The sequence below is a fragment of the Heteronotia binoei genome, chromosome 7, assembly GCF_032191835.1.
Source record: "Heteronotia binoei isolate CCM8104 ecotype False Entrance Well chromosome 7, APGP_CSIRO_Hbin_v1, whole genome shotgun sequence".
NCBI lineage: Eukaryota > Metazoa > Chordata > Lepidosauria > Squamata > Gekkonidae > Heteronotia > Heteronotia binoei.
The window spans coordinates 81,091,516-81,118,123 of NC_083229.1; the positions used below are offsets into that span (position 1 = coordinate 81,091,516).

At 42.7% G+C, this 26,608-nt stretch overlaps 1 protein-coding gene across 1 annotated transcript in view; it reads right to left on the minus strand.

Moving 5' to 3' along the window:
• Positions 1 to 26,608, minus strand: part of MIB1 (MIB E3 ubiquitin protein ligase 1) — an 83,502-nt gene that overhangs the window by 10,651 nt on the left and 46,243 nt on the right. The window contains exons 13-16 of the mRNA XM_060243908.1: positions 17,546 to 17,678; positions 13,195 to 13,281; positions 10,095 to 10,256; positions 2,614 to 2,795 (exon numbers count right to left, since the gene is read on the minus strand). Of these exons, the coding sequence (XP_060099891.1) occupies positions 2,614 to 2,795; positions 10,095 to 10,256; positions 13,195 to 13,281; positions 17,546 to 17,678 (564 nt within the window). The remainder of the gene's footprint in view (positions 1 to 2,613; positions 2,796 to 10,094; positions 10,257 to 13,194; positions 13,282 to 17,545; positions 17,679 to 26,608) is intronic.

The window sequence follows — 26,608 nt, forward strand, 5'->3', positions numbered from 1 at the left end:
GAAGCACAGGCAGAGCCAATGTGACAACATCTCAGAGCAATGCTGGCACAAGCTACTGCACCAGTGGAGAAAGTGGCATACCCAGGAGCATGGCAGGGGTTAGTCTGCTTCCTAGGCTGCTGCAGCCCAGGAATGCCCCCCTGAAACCAGAAGAAAACAATGCCATCAAAAACCATGGTGTAGCGTGTAGACCATACAACAGGACAGACCATGAACCCCTACCCCACAGGCATGGTCTTACCCACAGACCTCAAAAGCATACAGGAGGCCAACTATATCTGCAACCAATCACCCTCACCCCAGTAGTGGTCATATGCCCTCCACTGCACTCAATCACAGGCCCCGCAGCACTACATGAACCCCAGCCAGGATGACCCATAGCTCAGTAGGTAGCACATGCATCATGGGACTCTGTATTAGAGGTCTCTGCTGTGTACACATAGAGTGCACAGCACTGCACTTTGGTGGCAGAAAGAGGTCTAGTGAGGGCACTTAGCATCACTGAGGGAGTACTTAGCCCCAACATGCAAACAGAAGAACAAAATCCATGCAGTTTGGCTACTATGATTCATTTAAGAACCCCAACAGGTACCCCATATCTGGAACCTCAACCCAAAGGGGTGACCATGCTGACAAATAAGCAGGAGTGAGAATCCCAAACCACAGCCAGCCAGCACTATGCCCATGTCATGGGGACATACTCCCAGGGAGAACTGCCTATGATGCAGCAGATGTCAACAGTCCTGTACTGGGTTGTTATCACACCCTTTTGCTAGAGTGCCCCCTCGCAGCAGGGGACAGGGCATAACTGTGGCTCAGGCTGAATGGCAGCTGCCCCACTATGCTCTCAGGTTCAATTGGCCAAGCAACAATAGAACCAATACCTTTCCACTGAGCCATGCCTGTCTGTGCAATAGTCTGTTTTGCCTCAAATGGGTGGTGATAATATCTGTAATGGCCTAGTGCCTGATGGCATGCCTCTTTTGAACCTACCCTCTTGGCCCAGTGTAAGGACACTAGACTTGGGTGTGGGGGCTGTGAATTGGGGTCTGGAATCTGTGTTCTTTTTTTTTAACTTTTGCAGGGGAAGTGGGTACGTGGCTTACAGCAGGGTTGGTTGTGTGTAGGCAGCACTTTTGCTGCCAGTTGGGCACTTGCTAGAGAAGCGGTGAGTGTCTTGTTCACCACACAGGTGCCCATCTCCTATGGGCTTGGGGGAGGTGTGTTCAACCCACTTGCCTGTGTTGGTGTCACAGTGTTCCTGTATTTTTTCTTCCTGCCACAGGCTCGGGTGGGGGGGAGTGGTGCAGTGGCAGCTCAGCAGAGAATGATTGACTACATCTGTATTTGCCATTCACGTGAGTGCTATCAGCTGCCATTGTCTAATTGGTGGTTAGTGCTGGGATTACTATGGACTTGGGCATGCTTGCTATGCTTTCTTTGTCTTGCAGAGGGGCATGTGTTATTTTCTCCCTGTGGAACATTCATACGGAATGGAACAGTGGTGCCATTTTAGTGTCAGTAGCTGGCCACCACAACTGCAATGGCCCTCAGGATGACACTGCTAAAAGAACCACTATTTAGGTAAATTAGTTAATATTGTACAAGAAAACTGGCAAAGCTTAACTTTAAATACTTTAAAAATCTAAAATTCTCATGGACGAAGCAGAAATGAAAGCAGTAATGGCTGGGATTTAAGACACTTTGCATAATATTGAGCTTGCACTCAACAACTTCCAGCAGCGGTCTTCCACACACCCCCAAACTCCTTGTAAGTTTTCTAGACCAGTATCTCACTCAGCATGAAGAAGCACAAGTAGTAGAAAACTCCTTGCATCCCATTTCTTTATGTCTATGGGGAAGTGCTTTACACTATATAATACCTTGGTGTGTATATTCATGTGTGTATACATCATATCCCATAATCAAGGATTTTAGTTAGCCTTCTATTATCCAGAATGTGATGCATGCATTAGATTAGTCAGAGCCGCTGTAAAGAAATGCACTAGGAAAACAGCTACAGTGGCCTATGGGCTCACAAGAAGCACAACTGGTATGCATACAATATTAGTCAAAATCAGGTTAAAGAAGAATTTCTCTTATATTAAAAAACCTAAAACCAAGCTAGAAAAAAATAACATTTATTATTTATTTCATTTATATTCTGCCTTTCTTCCCAATGGGGAACAAAAACAGCTTCTACTGTTCTCCGCTCCTCCATTTTATCCTCACAGTAACCCTGAAAGTGAGAGTGGCCCAAAGTCACCCAGCAAGCTGCTTGCCTGTGCTTTCTGGTGGCATCAAATAAGGAGAAAATATCTTTGAATCCAACTCCCTTCCACTAAGTAACAGCCTTCTTCTATCAGGAAAAGATTCTTACTTTATCAGCCTGCCCCACTGTTCATTGCAGATGGTTCTGTGAAGTACTAAAAATGACTAAGATTTCATACCCTAAACTTGAAGAAGAAAGTGAGAAAACCACCCTTTTATCTCTTACTAAATCAAATATTCTATGCAGCCTAATTTTAACTGACCATTCTGTTCTGGGACTCATAGGAAATGCAACTTAAAATGCAGACTGTGCAAACGCTATTGCTTAATTAGAATACGCACCTGACCTTTTCTTTGTGGCATTTTGCCAAGGCTTTGCAGAGGCTAGGGTCAGGACACAAGTCAAGGGGAGACTGACCCTTCTTATTACGAATACCAAGATCAGCTCCATTGGCTGCCAGGAAACAAGCAATAGATGCTGCACTCTTCTTCTCTGCTCCCTGAGTTCCCAGTCCCATTATCAACTGAAAGAAAGTAAATGTGCAACTAACTTGAGTTTCTCTTAATGTACATGAAATAAAGTCTTAAGAAGAAGGAAAAAACTGAACACAACAGCATTTTGTGGAGTGAAGATTATTCAATCTGTGGAAAGTTTTCCCTTGTACAAGCCTCTCAACATATAACAAATGTGCTTGCACAGCTTTATCAACAGTTCTGGTATTTCTTCACATTTGTAAGTTTAGACAAACCCACAAATTACCCCAATCTTCTCTAAATACTATTATTTATTTGTTTGTTATTTATATCCTGCTTTGCTTAAGGACACTCAAGGCAGATAACAAAATACAGAAAATTATTCAAACAGACATTGTAAGGTAGCTCTATTCTTTTCAGCTCTGCCTGTGAAACAACTGAAATATATCAACAAATTTCTGAAATATGTACAAAATATCAACTGTTATACTTAACAAGCATTCTATTTGAATTTTTAGAGGTTAGCAAGAAGGCCCCACTGAGAAGCTAAAGATATGCATAACACTAAACATATTTTAGTGCATCTTTATTCAGTATTACTTGTGTTTTGTTCTAATAATGTTTTTAAAGATTAAACATTACTAAAATCCAACTAAAATAAAAAAATTTGGAATATTTTAAAAGATACTATAAAATTAATAAAAGCATGTTAATCTATTTTCCAAACTGCACTCATGCTCGATATGGCACTATCTGCAGATAAACAGGTTACTTACCTGTAACTGATGATCTTCAAGTGGTCATCTGTGCAGTCACACACATGGGTCTTGCCGCAGGCAACGGATCCATACCTCGGAGCTCCAATAGCTCGCCTATAGCGCTTTTTGGCGCGCTTCCCTCCCGCTCTAGGGAGCAGGCACCGACTGCGCATGCCTGGAGCGGGGGGGGGGGGGGAGCGCCCATCCCACTCAGTTTCTTCCAGCTGCCACTGACACTATACAAAGTTAAACAACAATCACAGGAGGCCAGCAGCAGGGAAGGCTGGGTGGGCGTGTGTGACTGCACAGATGACCACTCGAAGATCATCAGTTACAGGTAAGCAACCTGTTTATCTTCTTCGTGGTCTCTGTGCAGTCCCACACATGGGTGACTAGCCAGCTGGATGTCTTGGAGGAGGGTGCTGGTAAAAGAAAAGAGTTAGTCACATAATCAAATCACATCACACCATATAGGTTATAGATGGAAGCGGATGCACTCACCCGTGGCTTCAATGGAAGATGGATCTGAGGACCGCTTAGCCGAAGGAGGCGTCTCGTCTCGCACGAACGTCTAAGGCATAATGGGAGACGAACGTGGATGGTGAGGACCAGGATGCAGCAGCACAGATGTCCTCTAAGGAGACGCCCTGTAGAAAAGCCGAAGACGTCGAGACCGCTCTGGTAGAGTGAGCCTTAAGGTCTTCGGGCAGGGGCTGCTTAGCCAGTTCATAACACAACTTGATGGCACTAACTACCCATTTAGATAGTCTCTGGGTAGAAATTTTGTGTCCTCTGTGAGGTTTACCGTAGGCCACAAACAGATTAGGGTCCTTACGGAAAGGTTGTGTACAAGCAAGGTAGAAAGACAAAGCCCTTCTGACATCTAAGGAATGCAGGGCTCTTTGTCCTGGGTCGGTTGGGTTGGAGAAAAACGTTGGCAAAGAAGTCGATGTCGATAAGTGGAACTGGGAGATGACTTTAGGAAGGAAGGCAGGGTCTGGTCGCAGAACAACCTTATCCTTGTGGAAAATGGTGTAGGGAGGATCATGGCAGAAGGCACATAAGTCACTTGCGCATTTCCCTGAAGTAAGGGCAACTAACAATGCTGTCTTCCATGACAGAAGGTTGAGGTCTATGGTAGCCATGGGTTCAAAAGGAGTTTTCATTAGGCAGGAAAGAACCAGGGATAAACTCCAAGCTGGAACAAAGGGTTTAACAGGTGGATGAAGGTGCAACATGCCCTTGAGAAAGGATTTGGACAACCTATGAGAGAAAACCGTTTTGCCGTCAACGGGGTCATGGAACGCAGAAATGGCAGAAAGGTGAACTTTTAACGAGGAATAGCAGAATCCTGATCTCTGTAGGGACAGTAAATAATCAAGAATCAGATTAAGAGGTGCTGATTCTGCTTGCAGATGATTGGATGTTGCAAACGAACAGAAACGCTTCCATTTACGTTGATAAGAAAGTCTGGTGGAAGGCTTTCTTGCGTTCAGAATGACGTTAGCTACTTCTAAAGAGAGGAAGGAGGACGGATTCTCCACGCTGTTAGGGTCAGAACCTGTGGGTTGTGATGCAGTACCTGGCCGTTGGCTTGAGATAAAAGATCGCCCACAAGAGGAAGGCGGCGATAAGTGTGGCGGGACATTTCCAGGAGCCTCGTGAACCACGGTTGCCGTGGCCACCATGGAGCAATGAGAATACAGTCTGTGCCATCTCGTGTGATCTTCATCAGCACCCGTGTCAAGAGGGGGGTTGGAGGGAAAAGGTAGTGAAGAGGGCCTCTCCAAACCTGCAGAAAGGCGTCGTTGCCTCTCCTGGTATAGAATCGGGGACATTTCGCATTGTCCCTGGAGGCAAAGGCGTCCACCTTGGGTGTCCCGAAGCACCGAAAGATGCGATGGATGTAGACCAGATTGATGGACCATTCGTGGTCTATCCGAACCCTGCTGAGAGAGTCGGCCAGAACATTTTCCACACCTGGGAGGTGGATGGCAGTCAGATAGATGTTGTGTTTGACACACCATTCCCAGAGCAGTATGGCTATACGGCACAATCGGAGGGATCTGGTGCCTCCCTGTTTGTTTATGTAGAATGTCGCCATATTGTCTGTGGAGATTTGAACGTGCCGACCCTTGATCAGTGGGAGGAACAAATGGAGGGCTCTGTGCACAGCAATCAGTTCTAAGCAGTTTATGTGCATGGCCCTCTCGGAGGGAGTCCAAAGACCTCTGACAGTCTTGTCCTCTAAGTGGGCTCCCCATCCCCACTTGGAGGCGTCTGATTTCACAATAGCCGTCGGAGGAGTCGGAAGAAACGGCATGCCAGAGAGGAGGTTGTTGGGTACAGTCCACCAGGTGAGAGAAAGAAGTGCTCTCTGGGGAACGGTGAGCAAGGTACTCTGCGGTTGCACGTGAGGATGGAAGGCACGCACAAACCAGAGCTGCAGTTGTCTCATCCGGAGCCTGGCGAAGCGAAGAACTGATGTAGTGGCTGCCATAAGGCCCAGAAGACGTTGGATGGTGAAGGCAGATTGAAGCGGTTCTCGCTGAACTAATTTAGCAAGGGCGATGATGGTCAGCGCTCGGTCCTCCGGAAGGTAAGCACGATGAAGAGAGGTTCATAGATGGGCCCCTATGAATTGCAAGTCCTGGGTTGGTGTGAGGTGTGATTTGGTGGTGTTCACACGCAGGCCCAGAGAGGTTAGGAGAGAAAGAGTTGTGTGGAGATTCATCTCCAGTTGGTGCTGAGTTGGTGCAATGAGGAGCCAGTCGTCGATATATGGGAAGACGGGGATGTTCCGGATGCGGAGAGCAGCTGCCACCACTGCCATGCACTTGGTGAACACCCTGGGTGCAGCGGAGAGTCTGAACGGCAGGGATATGTACTGGAAATGATATTGGCCCATGGCGAATCGAAGATACTTCCGATGCTGAGGTCGGATTGTCACATGGAAGTAAGCGTCCTGAAGATCTAGGGAAGCCATCCAAGAATTCTTGGGGATCAGAGGCAGGATGGATTGCAGAGATATCATTCTGAATTTCCTGTATTCGATATGTTTGTTCAGCTTCCGAAGATCTAGAATAGGACGCTTGCCTCCATCCCTCTTGGGCACCAGGAAGTATCTCGAATAGAAGCCCCTCCCTCGATGTTGAGGAGGAACAGGTTCTATGGCATTTTTCTGGAGCAAGTCCCGAATTTCCTGATGGAGGTGAGGAGGGGGGGGTAGCTGTGAAATAGTGGTGGTGAGGTGGTGAAATGAACTCAATTGCGTAGCCTAGACGCACGATGGTTAGCACCCAGGAGTCGGTTGTGATCGAGTTCCAGGTCGGAAGGAAGGGGGAGAGCCATGTGTGATAAGCAGGTGGAGTTTGAAGAAAGTCAAAGAGACTGCTTAGCAGGAAGGGAAGCCTTCTTGGTCTGTTGAGGCCGAGGTCTCTGTTGGAACTGAGGCTTTTGTTGTATGCCCCTCCTCTTCCAGTAGTCATTTTGTTTAGGTGACCGTTGGCATTTCTGAAACGATGGTCTCCATGGTTTTCCCCGAGTAAATTGTTGGGAGGAAGGTTGGGAAACTCCCAGGCGTTTGGCACGCTTGCGGCCATTATCGACTGAGGTCAGTACTTCGTCCGTGGATGCATGGAAGAGGCCTAGGCCGTCAAAAGGGAGGTCCTCGATTTTTTGCTTGATGTCTGGCTGCAAGTTGGTAGATCTTAGCCAGGCATGACGGCGCAAAGCAACGGAGGAAGCAAAGACCCTTGAAGAGCATGAAACAGCATGGCGTATTGAGTTTATCTGCTGTTTGGACACTCTGGACAATTCGGATACTAAGTTGAAAGCCGTTCTCTGAGAAGTCTCAGGGAGGGAAGGGATAAGGGGCGTAAATTGGTTCGCCAGATTGAAGATGTAAGGAGAGAAGTAGGCTAAATAGTTATTGAGTTTGGAATTGGTAGAAGCCAAGTTAAATATCTTCCTTGCCAGGGTGTCCAGTTTTCTACCCTCTCGATCCGGTGGTGTGGGGTGTCTGGATAGCTTGGCCTTAGTGGCGGAGTGCACTATTATGGAGTTAGGTGCTGGGTGTGAAGCCAGAAATTTAGCATCAGGGGCATGATCTCTATAGAGAGAGTCGAACCGTTTAGAAGTAGGTGGGACTGAGGCGGGCTTGTCCCATGCCTCTCGCAGGCCCTCAAGATGCACAGGCAGCATCGGTAGAAGTGACCATGGTGGGAAGTCAGCTTGCACTAGGTCGTGTACAATGTCCGAAACCTTGGTGGAGTCCGAAGGTAAAGCGATCTTTAAAGTCTCGGCCATAGTGGTAATGAGATATAAGTAGGCTTTAGAAGCATCCGATGGTGAAAGGCGGAGCTGTGGCGCAGATTCTGAAACTACACAGGCAGGGTGGTCCTCCGAATCCGATGATGCTGAGGTTTCTCTGTCGGAGTGGGAGTCCTCTCTAGAAGGAGAGTGAGGTGATCCGATCGGTTCCAAAGCTGAAGTCTGAGGCTTGGAGGTCTGAGCATCATTGGATGATCGAGGTGGAGTAACAATGACTGGAGGAGCAGTCGAGACCATCGTGGAGGCAATACGGGGTTTCTCCACGTCTCGAAACGATTCCACGTGCCGAGATGGAAAGTATTTGGGGTCTCGAAGCCCAGAAAGCTCTCGGAGTCTATCGTAACCGCGGGTTCGAGGAGAGTCGTCATAGCGGATTTGAGGGGTAAGAACCTCACGGACCAAATAAGGAGCTGATTCCTGGTACCGGGAGCGGTGTGTTCCCTCTTCAGAGGGGGAACGGGAGAGGCGATGGTGAGGTCGGCTCCTCGGTGAAGGAGATCGAGAAAAAGATGAGTAGTCGTAACGTGGACGTGCATAGTAATCGTGGTGTTCATAGTAGGTAGACGAGCTGAAATCGCGGCGCCTACGTGGGGAGCGAGAGCGGGCTCGAAGAGAAGGAAGATGTGCTGGCGAATCCGACGCGCGGAGACCTGGTTTGCTGGTGAACAAGAGCGAACTCGGTTGGTAGAAACCTGAGTTGCTGACTCCCTGAACAAGGGAGAAACCGCGACATCTCGGAAGGACCCAAGTCGAAGTGATGACTTTAGGTATATTTGAGTAGGGTCGGAGAGCCAGTTTGGTGTAGTGGTTAAGTGCGCGGACTCTTATCTGGGAGAACCGGGTTTGATTCCCCACTCCTCCAGTTGCACCTGCTGAAATGGCCTTGGGTCAGCCATAGCTCTGGCAGAGGTTGTCCTTGAAAGGACAGCTATTGTGAGAGCCCTCTCCAGCCCCACCCACCTCACAGGGTGTCTGTTGTGGGGGAGGAAGATAAAGGAGATTGTGAGCCGCTCTGAGACTCTTCGGAGTGGAGGGCGGGATATAAATCCAATATCATCTTCTTCTTCTTCTTCGATGGGTCGGGCTCGAGAAACTCGGAGGGGACCACGCTACGGACTGAAGGTGAGCGAGATCGGATCGGAATTACTTCTACAGCCGTAGATGTATGGGGCGTTAACTGCGGCATGTCAGTGATTACATCGGACGGCGCCGACAGTTCTGGAGGGAGTAGAAGCTGCCCAGACGAGGTTGCATTGGGATCCATAGATGCGGAAGCTGAGGCCGAGTCCCGAGGTCTCTTAGGAGCTGTGTGCGACTCGTGGGGCTTTCTCGGAGCCGAATCAGCCGATTCGGAATGACGAGATTTTTTCGGCGCCGAATCCGTGGAGTTGGAATGATGTGATTTTTTAGAAGACTTATGGCCGGTCTCGGCGTGCTTCGATGGTTTCTTTCCGGACTTGTGCGGCTTCTGCTTTTGCGATAGAAGCGCGTCCGAAGTAGCCGAATCTCCCGCTCGTGGTGGGGGAGGCGGCGAGCCAGACGTGGGCATAGCCCTCAAGGACCGTTCAAGAAGAAAGCTCTGGAGCCTTGCTGCGCGGTTCTTACGGGCCTGCTTCCCAAAATTAGCACAGTGTGGGCAAGAGTCCACTCGATGGGCTTCCCCAAGGCAGAATAAGCAGTAGCTGTGGCTGTCAGAGGTGGGGATTTTAGCACCACAGCGCCTGCACTTTTTAAACGTAACTTTCCCTTCCATACACTCCGGACAGGAGAGGGGAGGGAGAGAAAGAAAAGGGGGAAAGAAAGCGCAGAAACAGACTTTTTTTTTTTAGGGACGAAAAATAGAGAGAATTATGAAGAAATATGAGGAAACAGAAGGAATACGATACCAGACGAAGAGAAGAACGAAGAGGAAAAACGAGCTAAGGAGGAAACGCAGCGAGGTAGGTGTTGTCCGGGCGGCGGTAGGGAAGAAACTGAGTGGGATGGGCGCTCCCCCCCCCCGCTCCAGGCATGCGCAGTCGGTGCCTGCTCCCCAGAGCGGGAGGGAAGCGCGCCAAAAAGCGCTATAGGCGAGCTATTGGAGCTCCGAGGTATGGATCCGTTGCCTGCGGCAAGACCCATGTGTGGGACTGCACAGAGACCATGAAGAAGATCCTGCAGCTCTAAAATCAGAAAGGAATCAAAAACAGAGCAGGATTTTACAATATATGGTTAAGAAAAAATATACGAGAGAGAGAATAAATAAAGTGATATATTTACTGTGTTCTTTGATGGCTCCCAAGCAGTATCCACCTTTCCCACATCTTGCATGTCCTGCAGCTGGCGAAGCTGTGACAAGGTATGGTGCCTGAGGGCTTCATGCAAAGGAGTATCCCCGTCTTTATCCTGAATATCCAGTTTAGCACCTGCACGAACCAGGAGCTAAGGACAGACATACAAATATTTTGAACATGTTCCCTTCCATAAGCAGGAGTATATAAACTGTAAACTATTTTAAAGAGAGCTTGAAAGATACAGGAATGTACAGAACTTTACTATGCGTTATATCAGCACTTGTTATTGCTCTGCATTACCAGATCGTGCCCTGCATCCACTGGTGTTTTTCTGTTGACTGATTTTTGCCAGGGAAGTGCAATTTATTCACATCCCCTTCCCACTGCATCCACAAATGCCCTCCAAAAATAATGTTTCTGGCAGCATGGGTGTGTGTGTGCAGAAGCTGGGACTGCAATGGGAGGAGGAGGAAAGTCAGAAAGTCTGTCTAGGGAAATACTCCAGTGAATTCAAGCCCATATTTTTATTATAATTTGCCAATGCAATTTTATTCAAGCATTTAACATCAACTGTCTGATGGGAGTTGTAGGCAAAAAACATCTGGAGAGCTACCATTGGCCACCCCTGATATAGGGCTTTTTTGTAGAAAAAGCCCAGCAGGAGCTCATTTGCATATTAGGCCACACCTTCTGATGCCAAGCCAGCTGGAACTGAGTTTCTGTGAATTCCTGCTCATAAAAAGCCCTGACTGTCATACTCTTGGAATAAAATTTACCATGCCATAATTAGAAGGTAAACTGATCACAACATGTTCTATGATATTAAGGGTACTTCTGCTAATTAAGCGTAATTCAATGATCATCCACTGCTTCAATAAACACTACATAATCCACACTGCAGCATGACTGTAGCCTGTTGTTCAACACAGTAGTAGTTGGCCCCAATCCAGGAGCCCAGCAGAACACCAAATTCTATCTCACACACAGTTGCCTTAGAGTAAGGCCTATCAAAGTCAGAATGCTCTAACCTGGCTGGCAGCAGCTCTCCACGATCTCAGGTGAAAGACTTTCAGCAAGGGTGTGCACATACACACAAACAACATTTGGGATTTTTCAGATTTGGATTTATTGAACTTCAAAAAATTGGGATCCCACCCCCCTCAAACACTCTAAATTCCAATACCGGTACAGTATTCAGATTTGGTATTTTTTTTAAAAAAGGATTTTTCTGGGTCTATTATATCCTATGGAACCATTATAGTCAGGGTATATCCAGGGGTTTGGAGGAATGCGTGTGTGTGAGGGGGGGGGGTTGCAATAGAGACACCAAAATTTTCTGCATAGCTTCTGGTGCCTCCTCAAAAGACCCCCAGGTTTCAAAAAGACTGGATCAGCCTTCTCCTGCACATACAAATGAGGGACATTTTCTGTTATCAGTCTAGCTTGTGTACATGACCAGCAGGTTCGACTAGGTACAGAACATGCTGATTCACACAGAAGGTCATTGCCAAACTAGGGTCTTGGGGTTAAAAAATCTTCATTGCCATTGCAATCTTAGCTTTGGACAATTATATGCAACATTGTCAACATTATATTCAATGTTTTTAAAAATAATTTGTTTTTAAGAGGAAAATAACAGGATACGATTGGTGGGCACGTGATCCACTAACTTCACTAAAGAAAGCAAAGCAGATCTGGTAGCATCTGGATGGGAGACCTCCCCCCACAATCCTATGAAAATTAATGCAAATCCCATGAAGACAAAAAACACAGGGCATGTGAAATAAACAAAATACTGCATCACCTTCCTCCCATGGCAAATGGTAAACCACTCAGGACCCAAACAAGAATAAGCAGCCACAGGGAGTCTGCTTCCTTCTCCCTCCTGTAAACCAGTCAGAATCTCTATACTATTAGTCACTTGTGGCCCCCAACTGCGGATAGCTCAATTGGAGGCTACAGAGATTGCTCCTGCAAACTTGGGAACTCTCCAGATTTGCAAAAAATAAATCTGAAAATTAAAAAAATACAGGGGGTTTAAATTGGCCCTCAAATAAAAACAGGTCTGCACATGTGCAGACAGCACTATTATAAGCTCAAAAGGAGCTGCTGCAGCCCAGTGGTGGATGTCAGCAAACATGCCACGCTAAGCCCAACCACAGAGGCGGCTGGCAGTCACACCAGATCTGGCTCTGGCAGCAGAGGAGCACAGCAGCCACACTGAACCTGGCCATTTAAGTACAAGACTATCAGTCTAGCCCCAACTGGGATGTAAATTTTATATCTGTCAAGCTCATCTTGCTCCTCTACCTATTCCCTCCACTCCTCATGTTTGTTTTTTCTTGAAGGGACAGTCTGTGTCCCTTGGTTGATGTGAGCCACTTTGAGAGACAACATAATAAACATAAATAAAATAATGCTAACACACATAGAGATGTATTGCCATCTATTCTGGCAATCAGTAGTTTCAGAAACTAGACCGTTCCATAATTGTTCAGTGTGATACAGGCCTACTCTGCCTTGCTTAATCTTTCATTTGCATGAGATAAATCTAGAATTGGGCTGAGAAATTTTTAGTTGTGTCTTATTCATGACACATGAAGCTGACAACACTGCAGGCACAGACAAAGCATTTAGAAAACAGCTACATCAAAATATACAAAAATTATTCTTCTGACAGACAACATTATATCTCTATATTTTCAGCAGACAATATAGCAGAGCAGAGCATATCATGTGAAAGGATCCAGATTCAGAGCTATAAAGTGAAGCTGCAAATATGGCAATTGGCAAGTTGCCATCAATGCAAATCGTGACATTGTTAATGCAAGGAAGGCAAGACACTTAGTTAGAAAAAGATGCACAATGCAACGCATTCCAAAAGCTTATGATAAGGGAGAACCAACTGGAATCTGAGAGGTGATAGTGTTAAACAAGGAAAAGATGCTCTATTAAGAAACAGTGAACAACTTGAATACTTTGTGTGTCAGAGAAAATACTGAAGGGACAATAGCACAGGTATTTGTTATAGTAGGTATCAATCCTCATACAACATTTACAGCTATGATACATTATAGTAATCTTACCCGAACTATTTGGGTGTGCTGTCGTTCAACGGCAAGATGCAGTGCAGTTTGCTGGTTTACATTCTGGATATCCAAGTTGGCATTGCCCTGAAAGAAATGTCCCAGTTGATATTCATTAATATAATAAACCGAACTACATAATCCTATGTAATACCCATGGGATGAATGTGGATTGAGAGACAGAGGGAAAGGAAACAGGCAATATTTCCTAGGTTTTCAGGAGCCTAAATCCATGGGAAATCAATGAATTATTTGTACAACTTTATACCTTATGCATTAAGTTAAAACATTTTCAAATCATTACCAACAGATAAAATCAGCATTTACCAAACACAACTTTGTTTACTGAAGTAGGTGCACTGTCTCACTTTTCAGTCTAGAAAAAAGATAGCTAAGGCAGCTGGGGGACATGACAGAGGTCTATAAAATTGCACATGCAGTAGAAAAAAACAAGAGAGCTTTTTCTCCCTCTCCTATAATACCAGAACTCAGAGACACCTAATGAAGAGGATGGGCAAAATATTAAGAACAGACAAAAGAAAACACTTCTTTATTCAACAAGTAATTAAACTGCAGAATTCATTGCCAGTGGTTGTAGTGAAGGCCATGAATGCAGATAACTTTAAAAGAAGTTAAACAGATTCATGGCAGAGACATCCATCAGTGATCATTCACTATGGTTTGTTAAGGGATTCTCAACATACAGAGGCCACAAACTGCTAAATATCAGCATAGAGAGGCAATACCAGGAGAACACCTTAGCTCCTACACTCTGTTTGTTGATCCACCCCACCCTCATATAATCCCAGATATATTTAACTCAAAATAAGAGTGGTAGTAATTAATACTACCCTCTCATGGATTGCTGCCTTGTCGTGGCGAGAGGACTTGCGTGGTTCAATGAAGCTGTGGGCTACGCCATGCAGGGCCACCCAAGATGGACAGGCCACAGCTGAGAACCCACACTAAATGTGATCCACTGAAGAAGGAAATGGCAAACCATTCCAGTATCCTTGCCAAGAAAACCCCATGAACAGAAACAAAAGTCTAAAAGATATGGCACTGGAAGATGAGCCCCTCAGGTCAGAAGGTGCCCAATATGCTACTGGGGAAGAGAGTTCAAGTAACCACAGAAAGAGTGAAGCGGCTGGGCCAAAGCCGAAAGGACACTCAACTGTGGATGTGTCTGATGGTGAAAGAACAGTCCGATGCTGCAAAGAACAATACTGCATCAGAACGTGGAATGTAAGATCTATTAATCAAGGTAAAGCTAGATGTGGTCAAACAAGAGATGACAAGACTGAACATCAACATCTTGGGAATCAGTGAACTAAAATGGATGGGAATAGGTGAATTTAACTCAGAGGATCACTACATCTATTATTGTGGGCAAGAGTCCCATAGAAGAAATGGTGTGGCCTTTATAGTTAAAAAGAGAGTGAGGAAGGCAGTAATGGGATACAATCTCAAAAATGACAGAATGATCTCGGTCCGTATCCAAGGCAAAGCATTCAATATCACAGTAATACAAGTCTATGCCCCAACAACTGACGCAGAAGAGGCTGAAGTGGACCAGTTCTATGAAGATCTACAACACCTTCTAGAATTATCACCAAAAAAAGCTGTCCTCCTCATCATAGGGGACTGGAATGCCAAAGTAGAAAGTCAAAAGGTAACCGGAACAACTGACAAGTTTGGCCTTGGAGAACAAAATGAAGCTGGGCAAAGGTTAATAGAGTTTTGTCAAGAGAACATGCTGGTCATAGCGAACACCCTCTTCCAACAACCTAAAAGGCGACTCTACACATGGACATCACCTGATGGGCAATTCAGAAATCAGATTGATTATATACTCGGCAGTCAAAGATGGAGAAGCTCCTTACAGTCAGCAAAAACAAGACCTGGAACTGACTGCGGCTCAGATCATGAGCTACTCATTGCAAAATTCAGGCTTAAACTGAAGAAAACTGGGGAAGCCATTAGGCCATTCAGGTATGACCTTGATCACATCCCCTATGAATATACAGTGGAGGTGAAAAATGGGTTTAAGGAACTAGAGTTGATAGACAAAGTGCCTGAAGAACTATGGATGGAGGTTCGTGACATTGTACAAAAGGCAGCAATCAGCACCATCCCAAAGAAAAAGAAATGCAAGAAAGCAAAGTGGTTGTCTGATGAGGTTTTACAAATAGCTGAGGAAAGAAGGAAAGCAAAAGGCAAAGGTGAAAAGGAAAGATTCACCCAACTGAATGCAGATTTCCAGAGAACAGCAAGGAGAAATAAGGAGGCCTTCCTAAAGGAACAATGCAGTGCAATAGAAGAAAATAATGGAATGGGAAGGAGAAGAGATCTATTCAAGAAAATTGGAGAAATCAAGGAACCTTTTGTGCAAAGATGGCCATAATAAAGGACAAAAACAGTAGGGACCTAACAGAAGCAGAAGAGATCAGGAAGAGGTGGGAAGAATACAAAGAATTATACAAGAAGGTTCTCAATGTCCCGGACAACCATGACAGTGAAATCAATGACCTTGAGCCAGACATCCTGGAGAGTGAAGTCAAATGGGCTTTAGAACGCATTACTACCAACAAAGCGAGCGGAGATGATGGTATCTCAGTTGAGCTTTTCAAAGTCCTAATAGATGATGCTGTTAAAGTGAATCACACATTATGTCAACAAATTTGGAAAACACAACAGTGGCCATAGGATTGGAAAAGATCGGTTTATATTCCAATCCCAAAGAAGGGTAATACCAAGGAATGCTCAAACTATCGCACCATTGTACTCATTTCACATGCCAGCAAGGTCATATTAAAGATCCTACAAGCTAGGCTTCAGCAGTATGTAGACCAGGAACTATCAGAAGTTCAAGCTGGGTTTCAGAGAGGTAGAGGAACTAGAGATCAAATTGCCAACATTCGATGGATTATGGAGAAAGCCGGGAGTATCAGAAAAACGTCTGATACTTTCTGCTTCATTGACTATGTTGTGAAACGTCTTATTTCTGCTTCATTGACTATGTTGTGGAACACAACAAACTGTGGCAAGTCCTTAAGAGATAGGAGTACCAGACCACCTCACGTTTCCTGAGAAACTTGTATAAGGGTCAAGATGCAACGGTCAGAATGGGATATGGAACAACTGATTGGTTTATAATAGGAAAAGGAGTTTGACAAGGATGTATATTGTCACCCTGCTTATTTAATTTAATTTATATGCAGAGTACATCAAGCGGAATGTTGGCCTGGATGAAGCACAAGCCGGAATTAAGATTGCCGGGAAAAACATCAACAACCTCAGATATGCAGATGACACTATTCTAATGGCAGAAAGTGAAGAGGACCTAAAGAACCTCTTGTTGAGGGTGAAAGTGGAGAGCATAAAAGTAGGCTTGAAACTCAACATCAAAAAAACTAAGATCATGGCATCTGGCCCCATCACACCTTGGCAAATAGAAGGGAAAGACATGGAAGTAGTGACAGACCTCACATTTCTGGGATCCAAGATCACTGCAGATGGTGACTGTAGCCATGAAATTAAAAGACATTTGCTCCTTGGGAAGACAGCTATGGTGAACCTGGGCAGTATAATAAAAAGTAGAGACATCACCCTGCCAATGAAAGTCCATACAGTCAAAGCGATGGTATTCCCAGTAGTAATGTATGGCTGTCAGAGCTGGACCATAAGGAAGGCCAAGCGTAGAAGAATAGATGCTTTTGTACTGTGGTGCTGGAAAAGACTCTTGAGAGTCCCTTGGACTGCAAGAAGATCAAATCAGTCAATCCTAAGGGAAATCAACCCAGACTGTTCCTTGGAAGGTCAGATGCTGAAGCTCAAATACTTTGGCCACCAAATGAGAAGGGAGCACTCCCTGGAGAAGATCCTGATGCTAGGAAAGACAGAAGGCAAAAGAAGGGGACAGCAAAAGATGAGATGGCTGGACAGTGTTACTAATGTAACAAACACAAATTTGAGCAGACTTCGGAGGATGGTGGAAGACAGGAGGGCCTGGCGTGACTTTGTCCATGGGGTCACAAAGAGTCGGACTCGACTGTACGACTGAACAACAAAAAAATTCATACTACTTATGCTAGGTTTACCTACTTAACAAAAAAAATCAGGTTAATTCATATAATTACACTACTCATAGAATGCACAAAATGGGGCTTCTGTCATACCAGAATTGTTGATATTCACAATAAGATAGTCTTTCACAACAGTATTATGTGCATATATAGTCTCACCAGCCAATCTAATGTCAGACTGGCAGACTCTGCAGGAATCAAGTGTTTTAATTGGGGTTTTTTTTGGGGGGGGGAGGGGGGGTTATGGAATCAGTAAGAATTTTCACCTGATGCACCAAGAGTTCTGCCACTTCCACGTGATTATTAAGTGCTGCAAGATGCAAAGCAGTGTAGCCATCATCTTTTTTCTCATCCACAATCCATGGTCTTGGAAGCTTGGAAAGTAATACTCGCATCGCACTGAAACAAACAAAACGCACACTATATAAAATAACACACATGGATATAACACTAGCTCAAACAGTATAGTTGTTCCTGTTGTTTAATTTAAACATTAATCATCTTTGATCCGGTCTCCTGAGGGATACATGCCATCTTCCACACCTATCTAAATGTGAAGTCCCAATCCTTCTATACGCTGATGATGCAGCAATAATGTCTAGATCAGGGGTGGTCAAACTTGCTTAACATAAGAGCCACATGGAATAAACATCAGATGTTTGAGAGCTGCAAAGCATGAATGCCAAATGTTGGAGGGAAGGAAGGAAGCAGGAAAGAAAAGAAAGAGAGATGGAAAGAAAGCAACTTTTAACTTTAAACGCATTCTCCAAGCTAAAGGCTGGCTTGGCGAAGCAATTTAAGGAGAAATGCCTTCTCAAAGCTGGCCAATGAAGCAGTTGTTGGCTTTGAGAGTCACACAATATGTGTGAAAGAGCCATATGTGGCTCCTGTCACAGTTTGGCCACCCTTGGTCCAGATCAATCATGGGCCTCCACAAGCTGATAACAAATTCTATTACTGTAACTGTGAAGGCTTGTCTATCAATGTGGCAAATTCCAAGTTCATAGTATTCAGCACAAGAGGGGGGTGGAATCTTCAAATGGGATATAGCAGCCAATCTATGGAACAGGTTAATTAATTAAAATATCTGGGAATCCATTTTGCAGCATCTCTCTCATGGAAAATACATCTGGATCTGATAAGGAACACTTGAGAGGAGGGAGGACAACTTTAAAATATTTCTATACAGTGGGAGGTGAATTTGTCCCTTCAGCCTTAAAGGTATATAATGCTAAGGTTTTAAACCAATTCTTATATGGTATGGAAATTTGGATTCAGGCCGCTCCTGAAAAAATTGACTATATCCAGCATGATTTCTTCCAACACTTATTGACTACTCCCAGATGCATCTCGGGCATAATGCTGAAAGTGGAATTGGGCAAATTACTGATGGAAGCTAAGGCTTGGGTAAAAGCACTACTTTTTAAAGTAAAGGTTTTAAAATTTGAGGGAGGGCTCACTCTACTTTGAATTATCCAAACAAATAAATACTATATAAAATGGGATCAACTATTAGGAAAGAAAATGAAACGCCTAGGAGTAACAAATAACATGGTTAAGAATACAAAAATTAAGATATAATTAGGCAAATAAAAAAATGTGTTAGGATGTTACTAGTTTGTCTACCAGGACATGTGCGGTACGTTGGACTCTTTACTTGGGAATTGCCCTTCTGATGCAACTGCCAAGGTACTTTTATTGTCTGACAGTACGAAAGCTCAGAAGAACTTTTCCTTTAGCAAGAATGAATGCTCTTCCCTCATCAGTTTTGGAGGGGAGATATATTAAAGTGCTATATGCTAGCAGAACATGCAGTTGTTCATATGACAAAATTGAAACTACTGAACACATGGTTATAGTGTCCTATATTTAACAAGTTGAGGGCTAATTTAATCATCCCTTTACTTTAAAATGTGGAACTGCTTAATATGAGAGCCCAGTTGACATGGTCATTATTGGATACAAACAATTTTGTCACCCTTTCAGTGGCAAAATGTGTAAGTGCAATAATTAAATATCAGGGAAATAATACTAAGTAAGGTCTTTTTATTTTAATAATATTCTAATTTCTGCTTAGGGCAATAGTTATATGAGCAGTAATAGATGATGAATAGACAGACAGAGAATGGACCCAAAATTCAATGGTTAAGCTGAAGTGTTGGAATTTTTCCCCTCAGTAATACCTATTTTTTAAATTTATTGTTTGGGCTTTTAGGCAACCCTACAGAAACATATGAATGCTCTCCAATTCTATAATAAAATATTTTCAGATACCCTATTCAGATACCATAAACAGCCAAAGCACTGTACAGACTATAGTCAGATATTTACCACCATTTTCTAATATCACAGTAGACACAGATATCTCAAGAAGAGCCACCTCTAATTACTATAACTTGATCATTGTTCTCAATCTTAATTTCTGGGTTTTTTCCCTTCTTCCTACAATATTATTTTATGTTCAGCAATAATGTTCATGCTGCTTATGCACCATCTGGTGTGTTTCAATCTGTCAGACTGACAGTACATATTTTTCACCTCTTAACATACATGAGTGGAATTCAAGACAGGATTCCCTGGCAGAAATAGGATGTTGTGTAGCTGGTGGTCAAAGGAGACTGCATGGCACTACCAGACATTTCAAAGGTATTAAGGACAGTGACATGCTAAAACAGGATAACTTCAAGCCTTCTCCTCTTTCATTCTTCCATATAACCATCTATCTGGTCTGAATGTGCTATTAACAAATGCTACGTCAGCAAGACATCAATTATCCAGGATTCAGTCTTAAATAATCATTCAGCCTTAAATAATCATGGCTTCCAACTCTTTATTTCTTCTTAACTGGTTGCCATTTAGTTTCTGGGCACAATGCTGGTCTTACCTTTAAAGCCCAAATGACCTAGGAACACAGGATCACCTGTCTCCTACACAGACCCACCCAGCACTGAGATAATCATTTAAGGAGAGAAATGCCTTCTCCAAGCTGGCCAAAAGCTTCTCCAAGCTTTTGCCTTGTCTTTCCTAGCATCAGGATCTTCTCCAGGGAGTGCTCCCTTCTCATTTGGTGGCCAAAGTATTTGAGCTTCAGCATCGGACCTTCTATATCCCTTCCCCAACCTGAAATACAGTAGAGACAGAGGATCTTCCTTATATTGGTGGTACAAGGATGGAATGCCTACCCTTAGCGAGGGAAATTGTATCACTCATTAATGTATCACTAGCGAGGGAAATGTATCACTCATTAGTTCTCAATGTAACTAAAAATAGTAATAGTAAAAAGGTCTTCAATATCAATATATAGCTATAATATACCTCTTGCAAGTACCCATCTGAAGAATCACTGGTTTCTGGAAAAAAAGTTTGAATGCTGGAATTCAACAGTTTGGTTACTGTTTCTATGTACTTTGGACATATGGTTTTAGATAGATATACGGTAATTCTTTACACTGTATTTTGTTTTTTTACATTTATGTTAATTCCACCCTGAGAACAGAACAGATGAACTTTATATTGAACAAGTGGAGTTTGCTTTCTGATTTAATAAAAAGAAAAAAAGTGTGTGGGCATTAAATCCATGGTTTCTACATAAGTAATCTCATTCCCCCTCCCCAAGGTTTCCTCTGTCACCTCCAAACTACTACTTCCTCCCAGACATACACAGAATGTAATACTTTGAACAGAATGCTGCTATACAGAATGTCGGTATTACAAGGGGGGGATTTTGAATCCTGACCACTGCCACCAATTATACAATAACCAATTTCACCAGTGCTTCACTAAAATCGATCACCCTGTCACTGTTCCTGTATTCAAAATTTATCTTTCAGAAAATGGCTCAGTAGGCATAGGGATAGATTAAACAAAATTAGTTTATTTAAACAAATTGACAGGGAAGGGGGTATTGGTATATATTTAGGTGTTTAGGATTGAACAGATGTAAGCTGACCATTAAACTTGCACACAAGACTTCTGCTGAGGTAACTAGCTTTACATGTTACAGTGTTTCCGTTAAAGTTATTTCACTTCCTCTGAAGGTTTCACAAAAGTCATTGGTTTAACTTTTTATGACTTGACTGTATTTCTGGTTAACGTTTTCATTTCACAGTTTCACACAAACTTGAGTGTGCTAAGCTTTGTACCTAAGAGTATGACAAAGGTCTCTGCACCAGATTCCTGATGGCATGATCATTCCTAGATGCCCAATCAGACTAGTAACCTGGGCATTTGGCTCCTTTTGAGGACCTTGTACTACTGCATCAAAATCCCTTCTCCAAAGCCTGATCTGCCAGCCTTTCAGTCTTTTCCCCCTTTAGACACTAAGCTTTAATAAAGGGATTGTTTTCCCCCTCAAGATGTACTTATTTGATTGACAAACACAGAGACTGTTCTTCACTTTTGGAAGCAATCTCTCACCAGAGTCTCTAATTTAAAACTCCACTTCATGGGCTCTGCATTAGACTCTGACTTGTAACTTTTGTCAAACTCTCGAGAGCATCTCCAAAAGACCTCTGCTCTCTTCTCTAGTCAGTCTTTCAACTCTCTTCAGCTCCATAACTGACTTTTTCAACTGCCTAACTGCCACTCTCCTTTTACAGTTTGAAGGAGTCCACCAATGAGAGTGAGTTCTATCAGCTGTCACTCAATGGTACTTAGCATGCATATTGCTGATGTTTATCACAGCTGGTACAACTGGTGTACAAAAAAACACTGGGGAAGGAAAGGGTGTGAGAGGAAGAAGGAATAATGAGGCCAAAGAAGAATGTTTCAGAAATTTTAAATTGAAAGATATGAATGAGCAGAAGGCAAGGAGGAAGCACATAAACAATAGAAGCAGAGTGCTTAACCACATGCATGAATTGACAAAAAGAAAGTTCAGACGTATAGCCAAGACTCCACCAAACTCTCCAGCTGCAACCACAGCTGATCACTCACTCCCTATTCAGTACATGGAAGGATCCAAGGAACTGCTAACATCAGAATGAAGAAACAAGAGGTGATCAAAGTAGTAGCAAAAATCTGGTAACCAGTTATGTTGGGAAGGAATTGCCAGGCACATTTTAAAAATGTCTTCTGGGCCTACTGAAATAAATCAGAAATTACTTTTATATTAACGCTTCAGACAACTCTGGAGAAGGAAACACACTGAGAATGCTGTCCTTATAAGTCATACTAGACACACTAAGGCACATTCAAGATATTCTGTCAGTCAATGGCTACTTCACTCTTCCCAACATGCAGCTTTTGAACAATTTTCTGGGGTAACCCCAATACAGATCACATTCCAGTGGTTTGCTTTCAAGTAGTAAATTAAGACTGCTGGGGCTGAATTTCAAAAGTGTCTTTGTCAGAGTTTATGAAAAGCAACTATTGCATTCTGAAACTGAAGTCTAATTTTCTGCTATTACATATTATAGATCAGTCACTGAGGGTACCAGAGTGTTCACCAGATGAAAAAAAGGAAAATACAGACCTAGCTATTAGCTGCCTGCTGATCTCTCACTTCTGATTTCTGTTCAATTCTATTCAACTCCATCTTACTTTATATTTTGAGAGTGGACACACTAGTCAAAAGCCTTCTTGAAGTACAGGACATACTAGAGGATTGGGACTCATCTAGACAGCAATAGGCTCTGTTATGGAGCCATCTGATTTCCATATGGCTTTTGCCAGAGCCAAAATCAGTAAAGAAAGGGATGCTTTATATGTAAACAGTTGCAGTGAAGTACTATCCATATACTCCCAGTACCAGCTAAGAAGTATTTGTTTACTCAGGGTGACCATTTTACTATTGATGATTTCTAAAGATTATACAATGACATGTACAACTTACAAAACAAGGATACACAGAAAACAACCATTCAATTGTTTTTAAACAAGGCAGAAGTTGTCAGAAGTAAATAAAATACTAAATACGATTTGAGCACGCTTCCTGTAAGAGGATGGCCTGTAATTTGCATCCAGTGGAAATTATCTGGAAATTATTAAATTAAAATAAGATAATGTTGACCGTTTGAATATCTGAACTTTAGACTATGAAGTAAGGTTAACAATCTAGGTAACGTCAAATAGAGCAACTGGCCAACCACACACAAAAGACATATTTAAAAAATTCAAGCATTTTTCTTTATGTATCATGGGAAGTAGGGAAAAACTATACTATTCTTATTCCTTCACTTTACAAAGTATATCAAGGTTAAAAACAAACTTCATGTAGACCAGGGCTCAACAAATCCTAGGTGCCAAGTCACCATAGTATTTAGTATTTTCATCAACTGTTTCATTATAGCATCTCTTGGAAACTTTCTGTTGAAACCCAAAGCTTATTTAACATTTCACATTGGAATGTTTTGTTGACATAAAAATTAATGTGCACGAAATTCTTGTAATTACTTGTTTATATATAAACTTAACTTTACACCATTCAGTGGTGGAGGACAAATTCTTTTCATAACTAGTTGCCTTCTATACTAACTCCAATTCAATCAAAGTGATATTTTTAAAACAATAATAGAATTATAAGAAATTTGGAAGAAGATGGGTTAGAATTTGAGGTTATATTATTGAAGTGATGATGTTATATCATATATCTAATTCTGATCAAAGGTCCCAGAATGCAATAAATAAATAAAATCAAAACAAAAACCAGTTCCTTGGGGGCATGTACCGACAGCTAGAATTTTCATGTAAACCCAAAACTCTTAAATTTACAAGAAAACCAGAAACTTCTTTTTAAAAAAATGCTCCCAGTCAGAGAAGTGAGCTGTGCCCTACACAGACCTCACAACTCTAACAACAAAAATGCTCATTGAGATCTTGTGAGGTGACATTTCAACTTTAGAAATGAGATAAAACATCCTAAGGGGAGAAAGCAGCTGAAGGATAGGGCCAGGACAGCAGCTGGAAGGTTGGAGGAGGATAAGGAAATGGGGGAGAAGGACAAAGCAGTAGCAAGCACCACTTCAAAAAACTGACCCATCAGCTGGGCATCAGAGAAGAGTATCTACAAACCCGAAATACAAAACAACAACCCAAACCACTTATTCTACCCAACTTTGAAAAAATACTGACCCAACATACCAATTGTGCCTCCTCAGGAATAATCTGATACAATGTGCATGCCCCTGCCTTTATGTTGGATCTACTACACACCCAATCTGACAAAAATTTCAGAGCATAAGTCGTGTTTGAAAAGGGGAATTTCTGAAGCCCCTTTAGTTAATCACTTTCAGGAAAAGAACTATTTATATAAGGACTTTAAATTTATCATTCTGGAGAAGCGGGAAATGCCTGTGTACACATAATAAATTTACAAAAGGAATCATTAAAAAGAGAAAGTTGATGAGCCTTTCGACTAAATACACTAGAACCCTAGGGCTTAAACCAGGAAATTGATTTCTCTTGTTATTTGCAATAATACCTAAGTCAAAGTATTTTGCATGGATTACTTTAAACCTAGAAACAGATTTCTCTTAATAGTCAAGTTGGAGTATTTTGCTGGGGCACTTAAAATTTGACTCCTGGATGTTTGAGCAGCTGTAACTTGTTATCAGAAATGTCTATTTGTATTGTCTGAGTTTGTATGTGTGCATGAAGAAATTACATGAATTAGAGAAGGCAAGTTCCTGTCTTGAATATTCTGAAAGCCTTATTTGTGATATTGCTTTGGGTAAGTGTTTCATTTCTGACTTCTGATTACTTTGTTATGTGCTGTTATTTTGAGCCTGTTGTTACCACAAATGTTATACTTATTTATAGAAGCATAAAAGAAGCAAGTGACTTTGTGAAACAGACTTTACTACTGCAACCTCTGCACTTTCCTGCTCTAGCTGATGAAGGCTTTAGAGATGAAAACATCAGAAGTGAATCCTGACACTATTGTTTCTGGACTTTGCTGGGAGTCTCCCAGTTTCTTCAGGATGGTTTAAGCTTGATGTAATGGACTATATAACGAATATAATTTATGAACAGTTTTTCTGAAGACTGTTCATCATACTAAATAACATAGTTATAAGTTATAACCAGTGTTCCCTCTAAGCGGAGTTAGTGTGAGCTAGCCCACAGTTTTTTAGCCTCTGGCTCACACATTTTTGTCTTAGCTCAGGAAAAAATGGCCCCAGAGGAAGTTAATTTATGCAGTAGCTCACAGCTTTAATGCCAGTAGCTCACCAAGAATAATTTCTGCTCACAAGACTTCACAGCTTAGAGGTAGTATTGGTTGTAATCGTTATAATACATAAAAGAACAATAGTCATTTTACTTTTTATAGAACTTTATTGTGTCATCATCACAGTTTCATGTTGGTTTTGTATTAGAGAAGAGTGGAAGCATAAAGTACATCCTTCTGCAGCCATCACTCCTTGCCTGCTGATTAGGGAACAGAGGGAAATGAAAGCCAGTTACAGCCCCACATCCATCAGCTTGTGGGCTGCTGTAGCAAAAAGCTTCAAGCAGGAAGCTTGGAGGGTGCACTTTCTGCTCTAACCTTCCTCTCCTCTGATGCCAACTGATTGGAGGTCTGGCTAGCCAGACTGCCTGAGAAAAAAGAAGTCAACTAAGGAGAGGGGAGGGGGGGAAATGGCAGACAAGGATACATGTGATTCTCATCCCTAGCAAACTTCCCAACCTTGTTTACTTATATACTACAAAAGCTGTCATAGATTTAATAAAATTACAAACTCCTCAGAAAGGATTAGGTTTTATGGTAAAAATAAAGAGAAAATATTATAATACAAAACCACAAAAGCTAAAAAAATGTTTGGCTCCTAAGTATTTGGACTGGCTCTTACAATTTTTTCCCAAAATCTGAAACACATTTTCAGACAAAATTTTACATGCATTAATTTAATATTACAAACAGTGGGTTGTTGTGCTGGATTCCCCCTAGCCCAGAGACCTGCCCATGCAAAGAGTAGATATTAAACAGAAGTATCAAACCCATGAGTTACAAGGGCCGTATCTGACATAAATGAAGTCTTGTTGGGGCCAAGCTATTTATTACTTATTATTTATTACTTTAAATTTCTATCCTGCCCTCTCCGCAAGTGGACTCAGGGCAGCTAACAACATACATTTTTACAATTTAACCAATAAAACTACAATTTAAAATTATTTAAAACACTTAAACATTAAAACATTCCATTGCATTTTTGGTGCTGTATCACTATGACATAATTTAACATAAATATAAATGTAAATGGTGATCATGGTACTCTATAATGGTGTAGAGTGGCAGCTCTCTCCCAAATTAGGTTAGATCTCAAAGGCCTGTCGAAACAGTTAGGTCTTACAGGCCCTGCGGAAAGTGGAAAGATCCCGCAGGGCCTTTA